The sequence below is a fragment of the Hemicordylus capensis genome, chromosome 5, assembly GCF_027244095.1.
Source record: "Hemicordylus capensis ecotype Gifberg chromosome 5, rHemCap1.1.pri, whole genome shotgun sequence".
Classification (NCBI taxonomy): domain Eukaryota; kingdom Metazoa; phylum Chordata; class Lepidosauria; order Squamata; family Cordylidae; genus Hemicordylus; species Hemicordylus capensis.
This window is the reverse complement of record NC_069661.1, coordinates 129,800,300-129,813,110: the sequence shown is the minus strand read 5'-3', so window position 1 is coordinate 129,813,110 and position 12,811 is coordinate 129,800,300. Positions and strand designations below refer to the sequence as shown.

Sequence of the window (12,811 nt, the reverse complement as noted above, 5' to 3'; positions counted from 1 at the left end):
GTTAGCTTGTTCTACCTTCCCACTTACCATGCTCATTTTATATTGCATCCATTGTTTTGCCCTTGTTAAAATTCTTATTGAGTGATTGGCAATCAATGCATCCTATAAAAGGAAACATAATTCAACTTTTTTCTGTGTTAAATCTTAGATTGTCTGTGTTCCTTCTGTTGTAATCTTAGAAAAACTGGTCCTTAACTTTTCACATCAGTGGTAAAATATTTGTGCACATTTGTGATTGATTGATTTGATTGATTGATTGATTGATTGAGTGTTGTCAAGTCGGTGTTGACTCTTAGCAACCACATGGATAGATTCTCTCCAGGATGATCAGTCTTCAACTTGACCTTTAAGGTTTCACAGTGATGCATCCATTGCTATCGTAATCGAGTCCATCCACCTTGCTTCTGGTCGTCCTCTTCTCTTTCCTTCAACTTTCCCCAGCATTGTGAACTTCTCAAGGGAGCTAGATCTTCTCATAATGTGTCCGAAGTATGATAGTTTGAGCTTGGTCATTTGTGCCTGGAGTGAAAATTCTGGATTGATTTGTTCTATGATCCATTTGTTTGTTTTTCTTTCCTGGCTGTCCATGGTATCCTCAAAAGTCTTCTCCAGCACCAAAGTTCAAAAGCATAAATGCTTTTTCTATCTTGCTTCTTCAAAGTCCAGCTTTCGCATCCATAGAGTGTCATGGGAAAAACCATTGTCCAAACAATTCTAATCTTTGTAGGTGTAGACACATCAAAGCATCTAAATATCCTTTCCAAGGCCTTCATTGCAACCCTACCAAGTGCTAGTCTGCGGCATATTTCTTGATTGCTGGATCCTTTACTGTTGATCGATCCTAAAAGGCAGAAGCTATCCACCACTTCATTGTCAATTCTGAGGCTGGTTTCTGTACCTGTTGTCATTAGTTTAGTCTTCTTTACATTTAGTTGTTGTCTGTGCTCCTTGACTTTCATTCCTAGAGCTTGCAGATCCGCATTCTCAGCTATCAGAGTGTTGTCATCAGAGTAGCGCAGGTTATTGATGTTTCTTCCTCCAACTTTAAAACCACACTCATCTTCTTCCAATCCAGCTTCTCTCAGTATATGTTCAGCATATAAGTTGAATAAATAAGGAGAAAGTATGCAGCCTTGTCTTACTCCTTTGCCGATCTGGAACCAGTCTGTTTCACCATGTTCCGCCTGGCCTGTTGCTTCCTGTCCTGTGTATAGGTTTCTCTGAGAACAATGAGGTGTTCTGGGACACCCATTTTCCTAAGGATATTCTACAGCCTGACATGTTTGACACAATCAAAGGCTTTTCTGTAGTCAATAAAGCACATATTGACGTCTTTTTGGTATTCTTTGGCTTTCTCAATTATCCAGCATGCATCAGCAATGTTGTCTCTTGTTCCTCAGCCTTTTCTGAAACCAGCTTGAACATCTGGCATTTCCCTTTCCATGTAGGGCTCTAATCTGCGTCGGATGATCCTAAGCATTATTTTGCTAGCATGTGAAATTAAGGATATTGTGCAATGGTTTGCGCAATCCATTAAGTCTCCTTTCTTTGGTATGGGTATGTGGACTGGCCTCTTCCAATCTGTTGGCCACTGTGTCATTCTCCAAATTTGCTGGCATAGTTTGGTTGGAGCCTTGACTGATTCTTCTTCCGTTGCCTGCCATAATTCTGTAGCTATTCCATCAATTCCTGTAGCCTTCTGACTTGGCAATGACCAGAGTGCTGATCTAACTACACATTTGTACCTTTGTATAAATCCATAAAATTACTCAGATTCCTTTTCTGTAAACAGAAAGGAATATTACAGTGGAACACTAATATGAAAAAAGCCATCTAAATAAATATCTAATGTATATACTGGTATAGTACTTCTTCCTGATTTGCTATGAGAGAAATTATGGCCAGAATTATTTTGTACACTGAAATGCTCATTAAAACAAACTCTAAACTCATTCCATAAATGTGTCTTAGTTCTCAGCATTGTGATTGTAACTTTTTTCAGATGATAAACTATTATTTCCAGAATTTTGAATCTTGTCTAAATCCAAAACATGTAAATGAAATTTGCATTGTATATACGTTCCAAATATTATGTATTTAAAGCTTGAGATGTACTCTTTTGATTAATTCTGTTTTTATTATTTCACAAGAGACAGCTTGTTTGAGATAAGCCATACTCTCTGCCAGACTGTCTAGCCTAATTTTATTGAATTAAGTTTTTGTGTGTCAGAAATATAGGGAACAAGGTTGTTTTTCTGGAGAGTAAGGAGTGGCATCTTCTCTTGGAGGTTATCCAAGGCTGTCTTCCAGACTCCAAGATCAATGGAGAAATTCCATTTGCAGGCTGTTGTCCCACCTGTGGCAGTAGCTTGTAAGAGAGCTGCCACCATTGATCAGAGACCTTGAGATAAGAAGCCCCAAGCCTTTAGTGGTGGACTTCACAAGGTAGTAGTAGACACAAGGGAGTATCTGGAACTGCACTGTGCAGGTATGCAGTTACTGACTGGCCTGGAGCACCCAGCGAGGCTGTCCTCGCAAAAAGGACATGTTTGGTTCCACCTTGAGTGAATTATAAAATCTAGTCCAATGAAATCCTACTCCTTGGTATCTGAAGCCTAGCTCATATAGAGGTAATTTGGACTGTGTCACTGCAGACTGCAAGTCCAAGTGAAAAATCTTGCAGAGACCTACCTACTACATGATTATGCAGAAACAGAGCCCCTGCTTTCAGACAACTAGCTTGGCAAGAAGGGTTCTAGCTTATTCATCTTGCTGATATAAGGGGGGGGGGATTATGTTTAAGGGGCTTTTTTCTTTTTGTATGGAGGAACATTAAGATATGTGAACTCCCACCTGTAGACTGTAGTACAGGTTTACCATTTCAGGTTTACTATTTCAGTGCAAATTAGGCCTGATAATTACGTGATCGCACAAAAAATTAATGAGCTAGTTATTTGCTTCTTTTGGTGCCTAAAACATTTAATACATTACAATCAGTATTCCGTGACTAAAGCTAAGCATGCTGACTTGGAAGAGAGCGGCATCAAAACCAATCTGATTCCCCGCTTCAGTGTGTTTAGCATTGGGGTGCTAGGCCATTATTACATATAGCATCCCCAAGGTATACATATCAGCTGTCTTATTTAATGAAACTTCCGGCTTCAGTGGCTAGTGGTGTCTGTTATTTTGTTTGCCAAGTAACTTAATAAATTGGAATTATTGTTCCTCGAGGAGACATAAATATGACAGAGATAAATGATATTAGATCACCAGGGGAATGCTGAATATTTTCTAGAGCAGTATCTGTAGCAGATGTATGGTAAAAGTTAGTCCAAAAGACTGTTTGTTTCCTTTGTGCAGGGTATGCTGGGATTTCCATTTCAGACATATGTTATCCAGGTGGATAAGTACAAATTATAAAAGAGATCTATTTTAGTCAAAGGAAAGTCTTTGCATAGCTTCTTAGTTGTTTGGAATGTAATATGGGTGAAAGAAGCACAACTTCCTAAAATAAGTAGAGTTCTGATTACAGGAGTACTCTTGCGTTTCCTCAGCGGCTTCATGATCTTTGTACCACATGCTGAAATGTCATTGGTATGGATGTTGCATACTGTGCTGGCAATATTCCACTGTTTTTGTTCTATCTTTAGCATCTTGCTTACATTTGACATGGCCCTTTTAATGCAAAGGCCAATTCATATATAGTAGCTGTCAGAATATATCCTTTGAGAATTCTTCCTTCAACTTTAAATTTTTAATGCAGACCATTTGTATGCCACCATCTGAAAAGGATAAAAAATGCACATTCAACTACTATAGTCCATTTCTGTTTGTTTATATATACATGTTATATCCCACCTATTTAGTATAAAAGCCACTAAAATAAATTATATTCAATAGCAATAGCAATAGCACTTACATTTATATACCGCTCTATAGCCGGAGCTCTCTAAGCGGTTTACAATGATTTAGCATATTGCCCCCCAACATTCTGGGTACTCATTTTACTGACCTCGGAAGGATGGAAGGCTGAGTCAACCCTGAGCTCCTGGTCAGGATCAAACTTGTAACCTTCTGGTTACAGGGCGGCAGTTTTACCACTGCGCCACCAGGGGCTCTTTTTTATATTAAAGCTTTTGGTATAATATGGAAGAAGGAAAGGTGTACTGCATAATTCTGTGGTATAGAAGAAAGATGGGGGAGATTTCCTTTTGAACAATGGGAAGTGAGTGAATTTGCAACTGTATTACGTCCAGTGGGACTTACTAGAAGTAAATATGCTTGGAACCCCAGGGATGTGTGTGTGTGATGTATATACGTTCATGATTAATAAAACATATCTTTAAAAAATGTTACACATTTTGGATTCTGCCTTCCTCGGTAACACACAGTTCTGATTTAAATGAACACTGCAAGCAGTGCCAACCAGTGCCAGTGGGCTGTGGGGGGAGCTGCCTCTTTCACACCCATCCCACCTTGCCCCGGCCTCCCCCACCCGCCTGACTTTCACTAGAGCAGTGTGGCCTGGTCATTCATTGGGTTGGGGATTCTCAACTCAGCAAATGACCAGCCTGAAAATTGGTGCAGAGAGAGGGAGGGGCAGCTGGGGTGGGGCAGATGTGAATGAAGGCTGCTGTCACTGACTGGGAGTCAAGGTGACAGTTTAAAGAATGCTGAGGGTGATAGAATTCTAAGCTGATGGAATCAAACACCACCACCCCTCTCTCACTCAAAACGTATCGAGTCCATAAGGGGTTAGGGTTGTTGACCAGTTTTGCTTTGGAAGGCAGATGTGTCCTTAAAGTGACAAATGATACAGCTGGATTCACAGTGATGTGATCCAGGATTGATAATGGTGGCTTTATTTTAGCTCTCACAAGTAATTTGTGTACATTAGAATGCTGGCAGAAGGCAGTGGCAGGAAGAATAGCAAATCTGATTGTGGCTTTTGCAAGGCATGGCAAACTGGCTACCAGACAGTAACTTTTTTTGATATCTAGTGATAATTGGAAGATACAGAATGGAGATCAGCCATAAAAGGATATACTGTTCTTTGTTGATGTCCTCTGTTTGTGGTGCAGAGACTGTCTTCTGCCTTAAATTGTGCAAATGGCAGTGTGGTCCACACAAATGGCCTTCTACAGCACACATGTTGTACCTAAGACAATTTGAGATGTGAATTATAAGTGGACAGAAAAGGGTCACAACACACTTTTCTCAGTGCTCCCATTCTTAGGGAGCCATGGGGGCATATGTCAGTATTTTGTAGTAGTCGCATCTCCAAAAGTGACTGTATGGAAGGAAATGTATTTCTTTACTAGCAGTAAATGTTATTTATGTGAACCGCCTAGAGCCATATGGGCTAGATGGTATAAAAATAAAATATAAATAAATAAAAGAAGAGATCTGCCACTACATTGGTTATTTATGATAAGCCAATAGCCATTTAAAAATGCTTTTTCACACAGCCTGATAAGAATATAAGAACAGCCCTGCTGGATCATGCCCAAAGTCCATCTAGTCCAGCATCCAGTTACACACAGCAGCCTACCAGATGCCGCTGGAAGCCACAGCCGGGAGTTGAGGGCATGCCCTCTCTCTTGCTGTTACTCCCCTGCAACTGGCACTCAGAGGCGTCCTGCCTTTGAGGCTAGAGGTGGCCTATAGCCCTCCGACTAGTAGCCGTTGATAGACCTCCTCCATGAAGTTATCCAAACTCCTCTTAAAGCCATCCAGGTTGTTGGCTGTCACCACATCTTGTGGCAGAGAATTCCATAAGTTGATTATGCGTTGTGTGAAAAAATGCTTCCATTTGCTGCTCCTAAATTTCCCAGCAATCAATTTCATGGGATGACCCCTGGTTCTAGTGTTATGTGAGAGGGAGAAGAATTTCTCTCTATCCACTTTCTCCAGTCCATGCATAATTTTATAGACCTCTATCATGTCTCCCCACAGTTGTCTTTTTTTCTAAACTAAATAGCCCTAGGTGTTGTAGCCTTGCCTCATAAGGTGCTCTAAGCCCCTGGTCATCTTGGTTGCCCTCTTCTGCACCTTTTCCAGTTCTACAATGTCCTATTTTAGATGTGTTGACGATAATTGTACACAATACTCCAGATGTGGCCGCACCATAGTTTTGTATAAGGGCATTATAATATTAGCAGTTTTATTTTCAATCCCCTTCCTAATGATACCTAGCATGGAATCGGCCTTCTTCACCACAACCCCAAGATCCCTCTCCTGGTCAATCACCGACAGCTCAGATCCCATCAACGTATATTTAAAGTTGGCATTTTTCGTCCCAATGTGCATCACTTTAACTTGCCAAAATTGAAGCACATTTGCCATTTTGTCACCCACTCGCCCAGTTTGGAGAGATCCTTTTGGAGCCCCTCACAGTCCGTTTTGGATTTCACTACCTGAAAGAGTTTGGTATCATCTGCAAATTTGGCCACCTCGCTGCGTATCCCTACTTCTAGATCATTTATGAATAAATTAAATAGCACCAGTCCCAATAGAGATCCCTGGGAGACCTCACTTCTTACCTCCCTCCATTGTGAAAACACTCCATTTATCCCTACCCTCTGTTTCCTGTCCTTCAACCAGTTAGCAATCCACACATGTACTTGTCCCCTTATCCCATGACTGATAAGTTTTCTCAGGAGTCTTTGATGAGGACCTTTGTTGAAAGCTTTTTGGAAGTCTAGGTATACTATGTCAACTGGATCACCTTTATCCACACACTTGTTGACACTCTCAAAGAAATCCAAAGGGTTCATGATCATGAGGCAAGATTTACCTTTTCAGAAGCCATGCTGGTTCACTTCCAGCAGGGCCTGTTCTTCTATGTGCTTTACAATTTTATCCTTGAGGATGCTTCCCATCAGTTTGCCTGGAACGGACATTAAGCTAACCGGCCTGTAATTTCCCAGATCGCCCCTGGATCCCTTTTTGAAAATCGGTGTAACATTTGCTACTTTCCAGTCCTCTGGTACAGAGCCTGGTTGCAGGGATAAGTTATATATTTTAGCAAGGAGGTCGGCAGTTTCACATTTGAGTTCTTTGAGGACTCTTGAATAGATGCCATCCAACCCTGGCAATGTGCTAATTTTCAGTTTTTCCAGACAGTTGAGAACATCATCTCTTGTCACTGCTATCTGAATCAGTTCTTTAGCCTCCATCCCTGAAAAGCCTTTTTCAGGAACAGGTATATGCTCAGTATCCTCTGCCATGAAGACAGATGCAAAGAACTCATTTAGCTTCTCTGCAGCCTTCATATCCTCCTTAATAATCCCTTTTACTCCCTCATTATCCAGTGGTCCAGTCAGGTTTTCTGATCAGTTGAGGGTGTACTGGCTGCAATCATAATTAAGTAATTAGTCCCCTGTCCCCCATAAATGATAACTGGTGATTGTATTTTTGAGATAACTTGCTGCCTCCTGATCTTATCAAGGAATCAAATCAGGCTTTGTTCTATAAAGCCTTGGAATGCTGCCTGCTTCTCAGTAAGACAGTTCACAGTATTACTAAGAGGGTAGGACAGGCATCCTACCCAGCTTTGGGAGCTGTGCACCCTCCTGGTTTCTGATCGTTTGTTAGCAAACAGCTAGGTAGAATGGCACGTGATCATCTGTGAGACGTGCTGGTAGGACAGCGGCATCCTACCCAGTACTTTAATGAAGTAGGAGGAAAAGCCAGCCTACTCAACTCCTTTCTCACAGATGATCACTCCCCCCTCTTCCTACCTAGTTCTTTACTAATAGACAATAAGAAATCAGGAGCTCACACTGCTCCCCAAGCTGGGTAGGACACTTGGTCTACCCTCTTAGTGATCATGTGAACTGTAGGGATGTACAGAACGTTCTGTGGTCAGAAAATTCTGACTCGAAATGGGCCATTTAGAGTTTTTTTGTGCTTGAAACAGAATGCCCTTCAAATAAAGGGCCTGATCTTAGCTCGGAACAGAACAACCCCATTTTGATCAGAACATTGAAACATTCCAAGCGCAATTTGGGAGGCCTGTTTCCCCCTTGCAGATTGGTGCTCTGTCACTGGCTTCTGATTGGCTTGCAATCTCCTTGCTTCTTGGTTAGCTTGTTATCATACAGATCAAGTGTTATCATGGGCAACTGCACCCCCATTGGCTAGGGGGAATGAGGAGGGAACACTTTTGGAGGAAATTTCAAAATGTATTCAAAGGGACTGAGAGGCAGAGAGAGCCCTTATTGTTTCTTGTAGAGGATACATCAGAGGATGAGGAAAGAATCAAGGAAGGTTTGATTTTTTGGTTTTCTTTTGTCAGCACCGTGTATAATATGCTGTGCTATTCATGGAGGACAGGTCTATCAATGGCTGCTAGTCTGAGGGCTATAGGGCACCTCCATCCTCAGAGACAAGATGCCTCTAAATACCAGTTGCAGGGGAGTGGCAGTAGGAGAGAGGGCATGCCCTCAGCTCTTACCCTGTGGGCTTCCCAGAGGCATCTGGTGGGCTACTGTGAGAAACTGGATGCTGGACTAGATAGGCCATGGGCCTGATCCAGCAGGGCTTTTCTTATGTTCTGATTGCTGCTATACTATCTGGTTTTGCTGGATCTTAGATTGACAAAGGCAGAACCTGGGTGCCTTCCTTCCTTGAGTTGTGGTTTTGTTTTGTTTGTGAGATAGTGTTTGGGTGAGAAATGGACAGTGGCAGCTCTCGCTCTCTCTGTGTCTGTAATATTTCTTGGTGATTGCTGTGATGAGCTCAATGCCTTGCCCTGAGTTGAGACTAACTTGTCATTCACTCACAATTTACATTGTAAGGTGTACTCAGTCAAAATGTGGCTGAAGTTGTTGTAGTTGAGCTTATGGCTATGTTTGCTGCTAAGGGTGCTGCTGTGGCAGCTGTTGTAATGCTAGGAAGTAACATGAGGAGTCAGATTGTGTGTGAGAGAGCAATTTGTATCAGTGATGTTACTGCAGTGGCTGTGGCTGGCAGTGGATTCTGGGTTAGTGATTCTCTTTTGGCCGTTTTTGAACTCTATTTGAAGTGTGTGTTCTGCATTGGGAGGGACACCAAAGTGGGCTTGATAGTAGGGCATGATGGGTGTTACCCACCACCCATTTTTTAAACAATCAACCTTTCCCCCAAGTATTCTATAGGATTCTATGGGGGTTTGGGGGAAAGGATAAACATTTGTTAAAAATTCCCCACTTGCCCATTTCTTTTGTGGGTTGGGTGGTAGGTGGCACCCATCATGCGTTACCACACAACCCACTTTGGTGTCCTTAGGAGCTACACATTGGAAACAATTGGATGTTTTGAGTTCCCCATTGTTCCCTATTGCTGGAATACTCGAAACATTTCGGGTTTGTTACATCAAAGCCAGCTGTTTGGACGGAACAAACTCAGAATGTTTTGATCATCTGCGTTTCGAGCTCGAAACAAAACTCAAAATCCATTTTATGCAAATCCCTAGTGAACTGCCTTAGTGTAACGCAGTATCAACTTAACTCTGTTTCAAGCACTTCTGATTTCAGGAATCTTTTTAAAGATCTCTCAGGTCATGCAGATAGGTGCAGTCATTCCTGAAAATTGTTTCTTGTGTCTCTTTGTTAACTTACATGGACTATAATTTAGTCTTATATCCTGGTAATATTTGGAACCTGATTCTTTTTGAGGATTCCCAGTGCAGTGTGCAAATGAAGTAATGCCAGTGACCGTACAGTTCAGTTTAGGACAAGGCTCTGCAGAAAATGCAAAAAGTAATTGGAGAAAAATTTATTTGCTCTTTACATCAGGAAAAAATAGGCAATATATACCTTTTGTTACATTCTTAAATTACTAACCATTATGGTTAATTGTGGATCTTGCTAGTGCATCAAACCTCTTATTTCTAATGTGACTCTAAAGCAACACACAAACCAGTAATGAGGTAATAGCTATGTGTTTCAAAATAACGCTATTTGTTTATTTTTCAAAAGAGATTTTAGCCCAGTTGTGGCCTATATAACCCACAGGTGACTTGGCATTAGGCCTTTTGTTTCGTTTAAATGGTTTGACAACAACGTATTTACTGTACGTTGTGAAAAACAGGATTCCTGGAATAACTGGGATTATTTAGATTCCTACTTTCTTTATTTAAAAGAGTATTTGTTAGGAAAGAGAGCCAGCGTGGTGTAGTGGTTAGAGTGCTGGACTAGGACTGGGGAGACCAAGTTCAAATCCCCATTCAGTCATGATACTAGCTGGGTGACTCTGGGCCAGTCACTTCTCTCTCAGCCTAACCTACTTCACAGGGTTGCTGTGAGGAGAAACCTAAGTATGTAGTACACCGCTCTGGGCTCCTTGGAGGAAGAGTGGGATATAAAATGTAAATCATCATCATCTCTTTTTCATATTTCCCATAAAAGAAAATTGTGTTTTCTAAAATTCCCAAGAATGCATTTACAAACAACTCACTTACCATTTTGGAATAGGAGAGTGAGCGTATGTAAAGATGAAAACATAGTAATGAATACTTACTGCAGTCATAAAAAATACCTGCTTAGTGTATTCAGTTCATTGAGTCCTAAGTGGAACTTTCTGATCAAGGTTCAGTATTTGTAAAAAATATATTTTATATTATATATATATACACATACACACACACACACACACACACACACACACACACACATACATATTATATATATATATATATATATATATATATATATATATATATATATATATATATATATAAGCCCGTAATATATTTAAAGCCACCTTAAGTGGTTCAGAGGAAAAATTCTTGACTAACAAGCAGAAGGTTGCCAGTTCAAATCCCCACTGGTCCTATATCGGGCAGCAACGATATAGGAAGATGCTGAAAGGCATCATCTCATACTACACAAGAGGAGGCAATGGTAAACCCCTCCTGTATTCTACCAAAGAAAACCACAGGGCCCTGTGGGTGCCAGGAGTCAAAATCCACTTGATGGCACACTTTACCTTTACTATATTTAAAGAATATTTTCCCCATAACTTCATTCTCAAGTAGAGTTTTGATGGATTGTTAAATCTTTGAACTAGGGGTGTGTCCGAACCGGTCCGGAGGCCATTCTAAAGGCCTCCGAACTGCCGGACCGGTTCGGACCTGGCTGGTTCGGGTCCGGGTGGGGGGCCTTTCTTTAAAGGCGGGGAGGGCTTACTTACCCCTCCCACCTCTTTGCCCCCTCCAGCGCCCGTATTTCACAGAGTAATGGGGGCGCTGGAAACCAGCCGCCCCCCCACCGCTAGCAGATTAAGGCAAAAGCTACCGCTACCACTGCCGCCATCGCCCGCCAGCCCTCCCTCCCTCCCAGCCACCCGCCCGCCTGTCCGAGTCCTCACCCGATGCTGTTTTAAACAAAGAGAGGAGCTAGCGAATAGAGCTCCTCTCGCTTCAAAGTCCTGGACGCTACTGAGGCTTTGCGCGCGCGCATGCACGCGCCGCAAAGAACACCGATTGCCGGAGGCCCGGTCTACCCGCCGGGAAAAGGCCGGGTAGACCGGGCCTCCAGCAATCGGTGTCCTTTGCGGCGCGTGCATGCGCGCGCGCAAAGCCTCAGTAGCGTCCAGGACTTTGAAGCGAGAGGAGCTCTATTCGCTAGCTCCTCTCTTTGTTTAAAACAGCATCGGGTGAGGACTCGGGCGGGCGGGCGGCTGGGAGGGAGTGAGGGCGGGCAACGGCGGCAGTGGTAGCGGTAGCTTTTGCCTTAATCTGCTCGCGGCGGGGGGGGGGGCGGCGGGGGCGGCTGGTTTCCAGCGCCCCCATTACTCTGTGAAATACGGCCTCTGGCGGGGGCAAAGAGGCGGGAGGGGTAAGCAAGCCCTCCCCGCCCTTAAAGAAAGGCCCCCCTTCGGTGCCGGTCCGGACTGCTCCGGACCATGCACATCCCTACTTTGAACAATAATTATCCTACATGTATTTGTTTAAATTTTACATAGTGTAGGGAGAGGTGTACAGATACTGTTGATTATAGAGAATGAAAAGTAACTCTCTAGTGAGGCGAGTATTTCTGAGGAGGAAGCAATATATATGTGTTCTTTCTGCTCTTGAAATAGTGGTTTACGCACTAGCTATTCTTATTTGTTATATTAGGCAATTATACAAGCAGCAATAATGGAAGAGCAAAAGAAAAGTGAAAAGGCTATAGAAGAAGCTGTGAAGCAAGCAAGAGAAGAGTTGATGGAATATATCAAAGAGCAAAAAAGAGTAAGTACCTATTCTCTACCATAGTTGCCCCAGTGGGCAAGAAATAAATTATTATTTGCAGGTCTCAATCAAGTCATATAATGTTAATATATTAATAATATATAATGTTAATTATAATTAATGTTTAGTTAACTTTGGTGAATTATCTATTTGCATAGCTATTCCAGCATCAGAGAGCATACTGTGAATACTTGCCATATGTTGTTGATCAATCAAGTAAGTAAAAGGTTGTTAATGGAAACGTGAAATATCATACAGGAGAACCTCATTATCTATGACTTCGGTATCAGCGGATTCGCATGTCCACGGTTGGGTAAAAGATACCCAACCTCGGCATATGCAGGGAGGAAAGAGAAAAAACATGACCTCGCATATCCATGGGTTGGGGTGGCTGGAAATGACCATGGAGGTCATTTCTGGCCACCATTTTGTTCGCTGGAGCCACAGAGTGGTTCCGTTTATGTTTTGTTTGTTTTTAAGGAAATTGGCAATTTTTCAATTTGAGGGGAATTCTGTGACACAGCACAACTCGGGAGCAGCAAAGCAGGGTAAGGAGCTCCCACACACACACGTTTGCCCCCGAAAATCGGCTGA

The 12,811-nt window shown here is 42.3% G+C and overlaps 1 protein-coding gene across 6 annotated transcripts in view; it reads left to right on the top strand.

Moving 5' to 3' along the window:
* The window catches only part of CCDC91 (coiled-coil domain containing 91), a 193,662-nt gene that overhangs the window by 131,264 nt on the left and 49,587 nt on the right, over positions 1-12,811 (top strand). For all 6 annotated transcript variants that reach the window (XM_053255620.1, XM_053255617.1, XM_053255622.1 and 3 more), the window contains one exon: positions 12,104-12,217. In XM_053255620.1, coding sequence (XP_053111595.1) covers positions 12,104-12,217 — 114 coding nt within the window. The remainder of the gene's footprint in view (positions 1-12,103; positions 12,218-12,811) is intronic.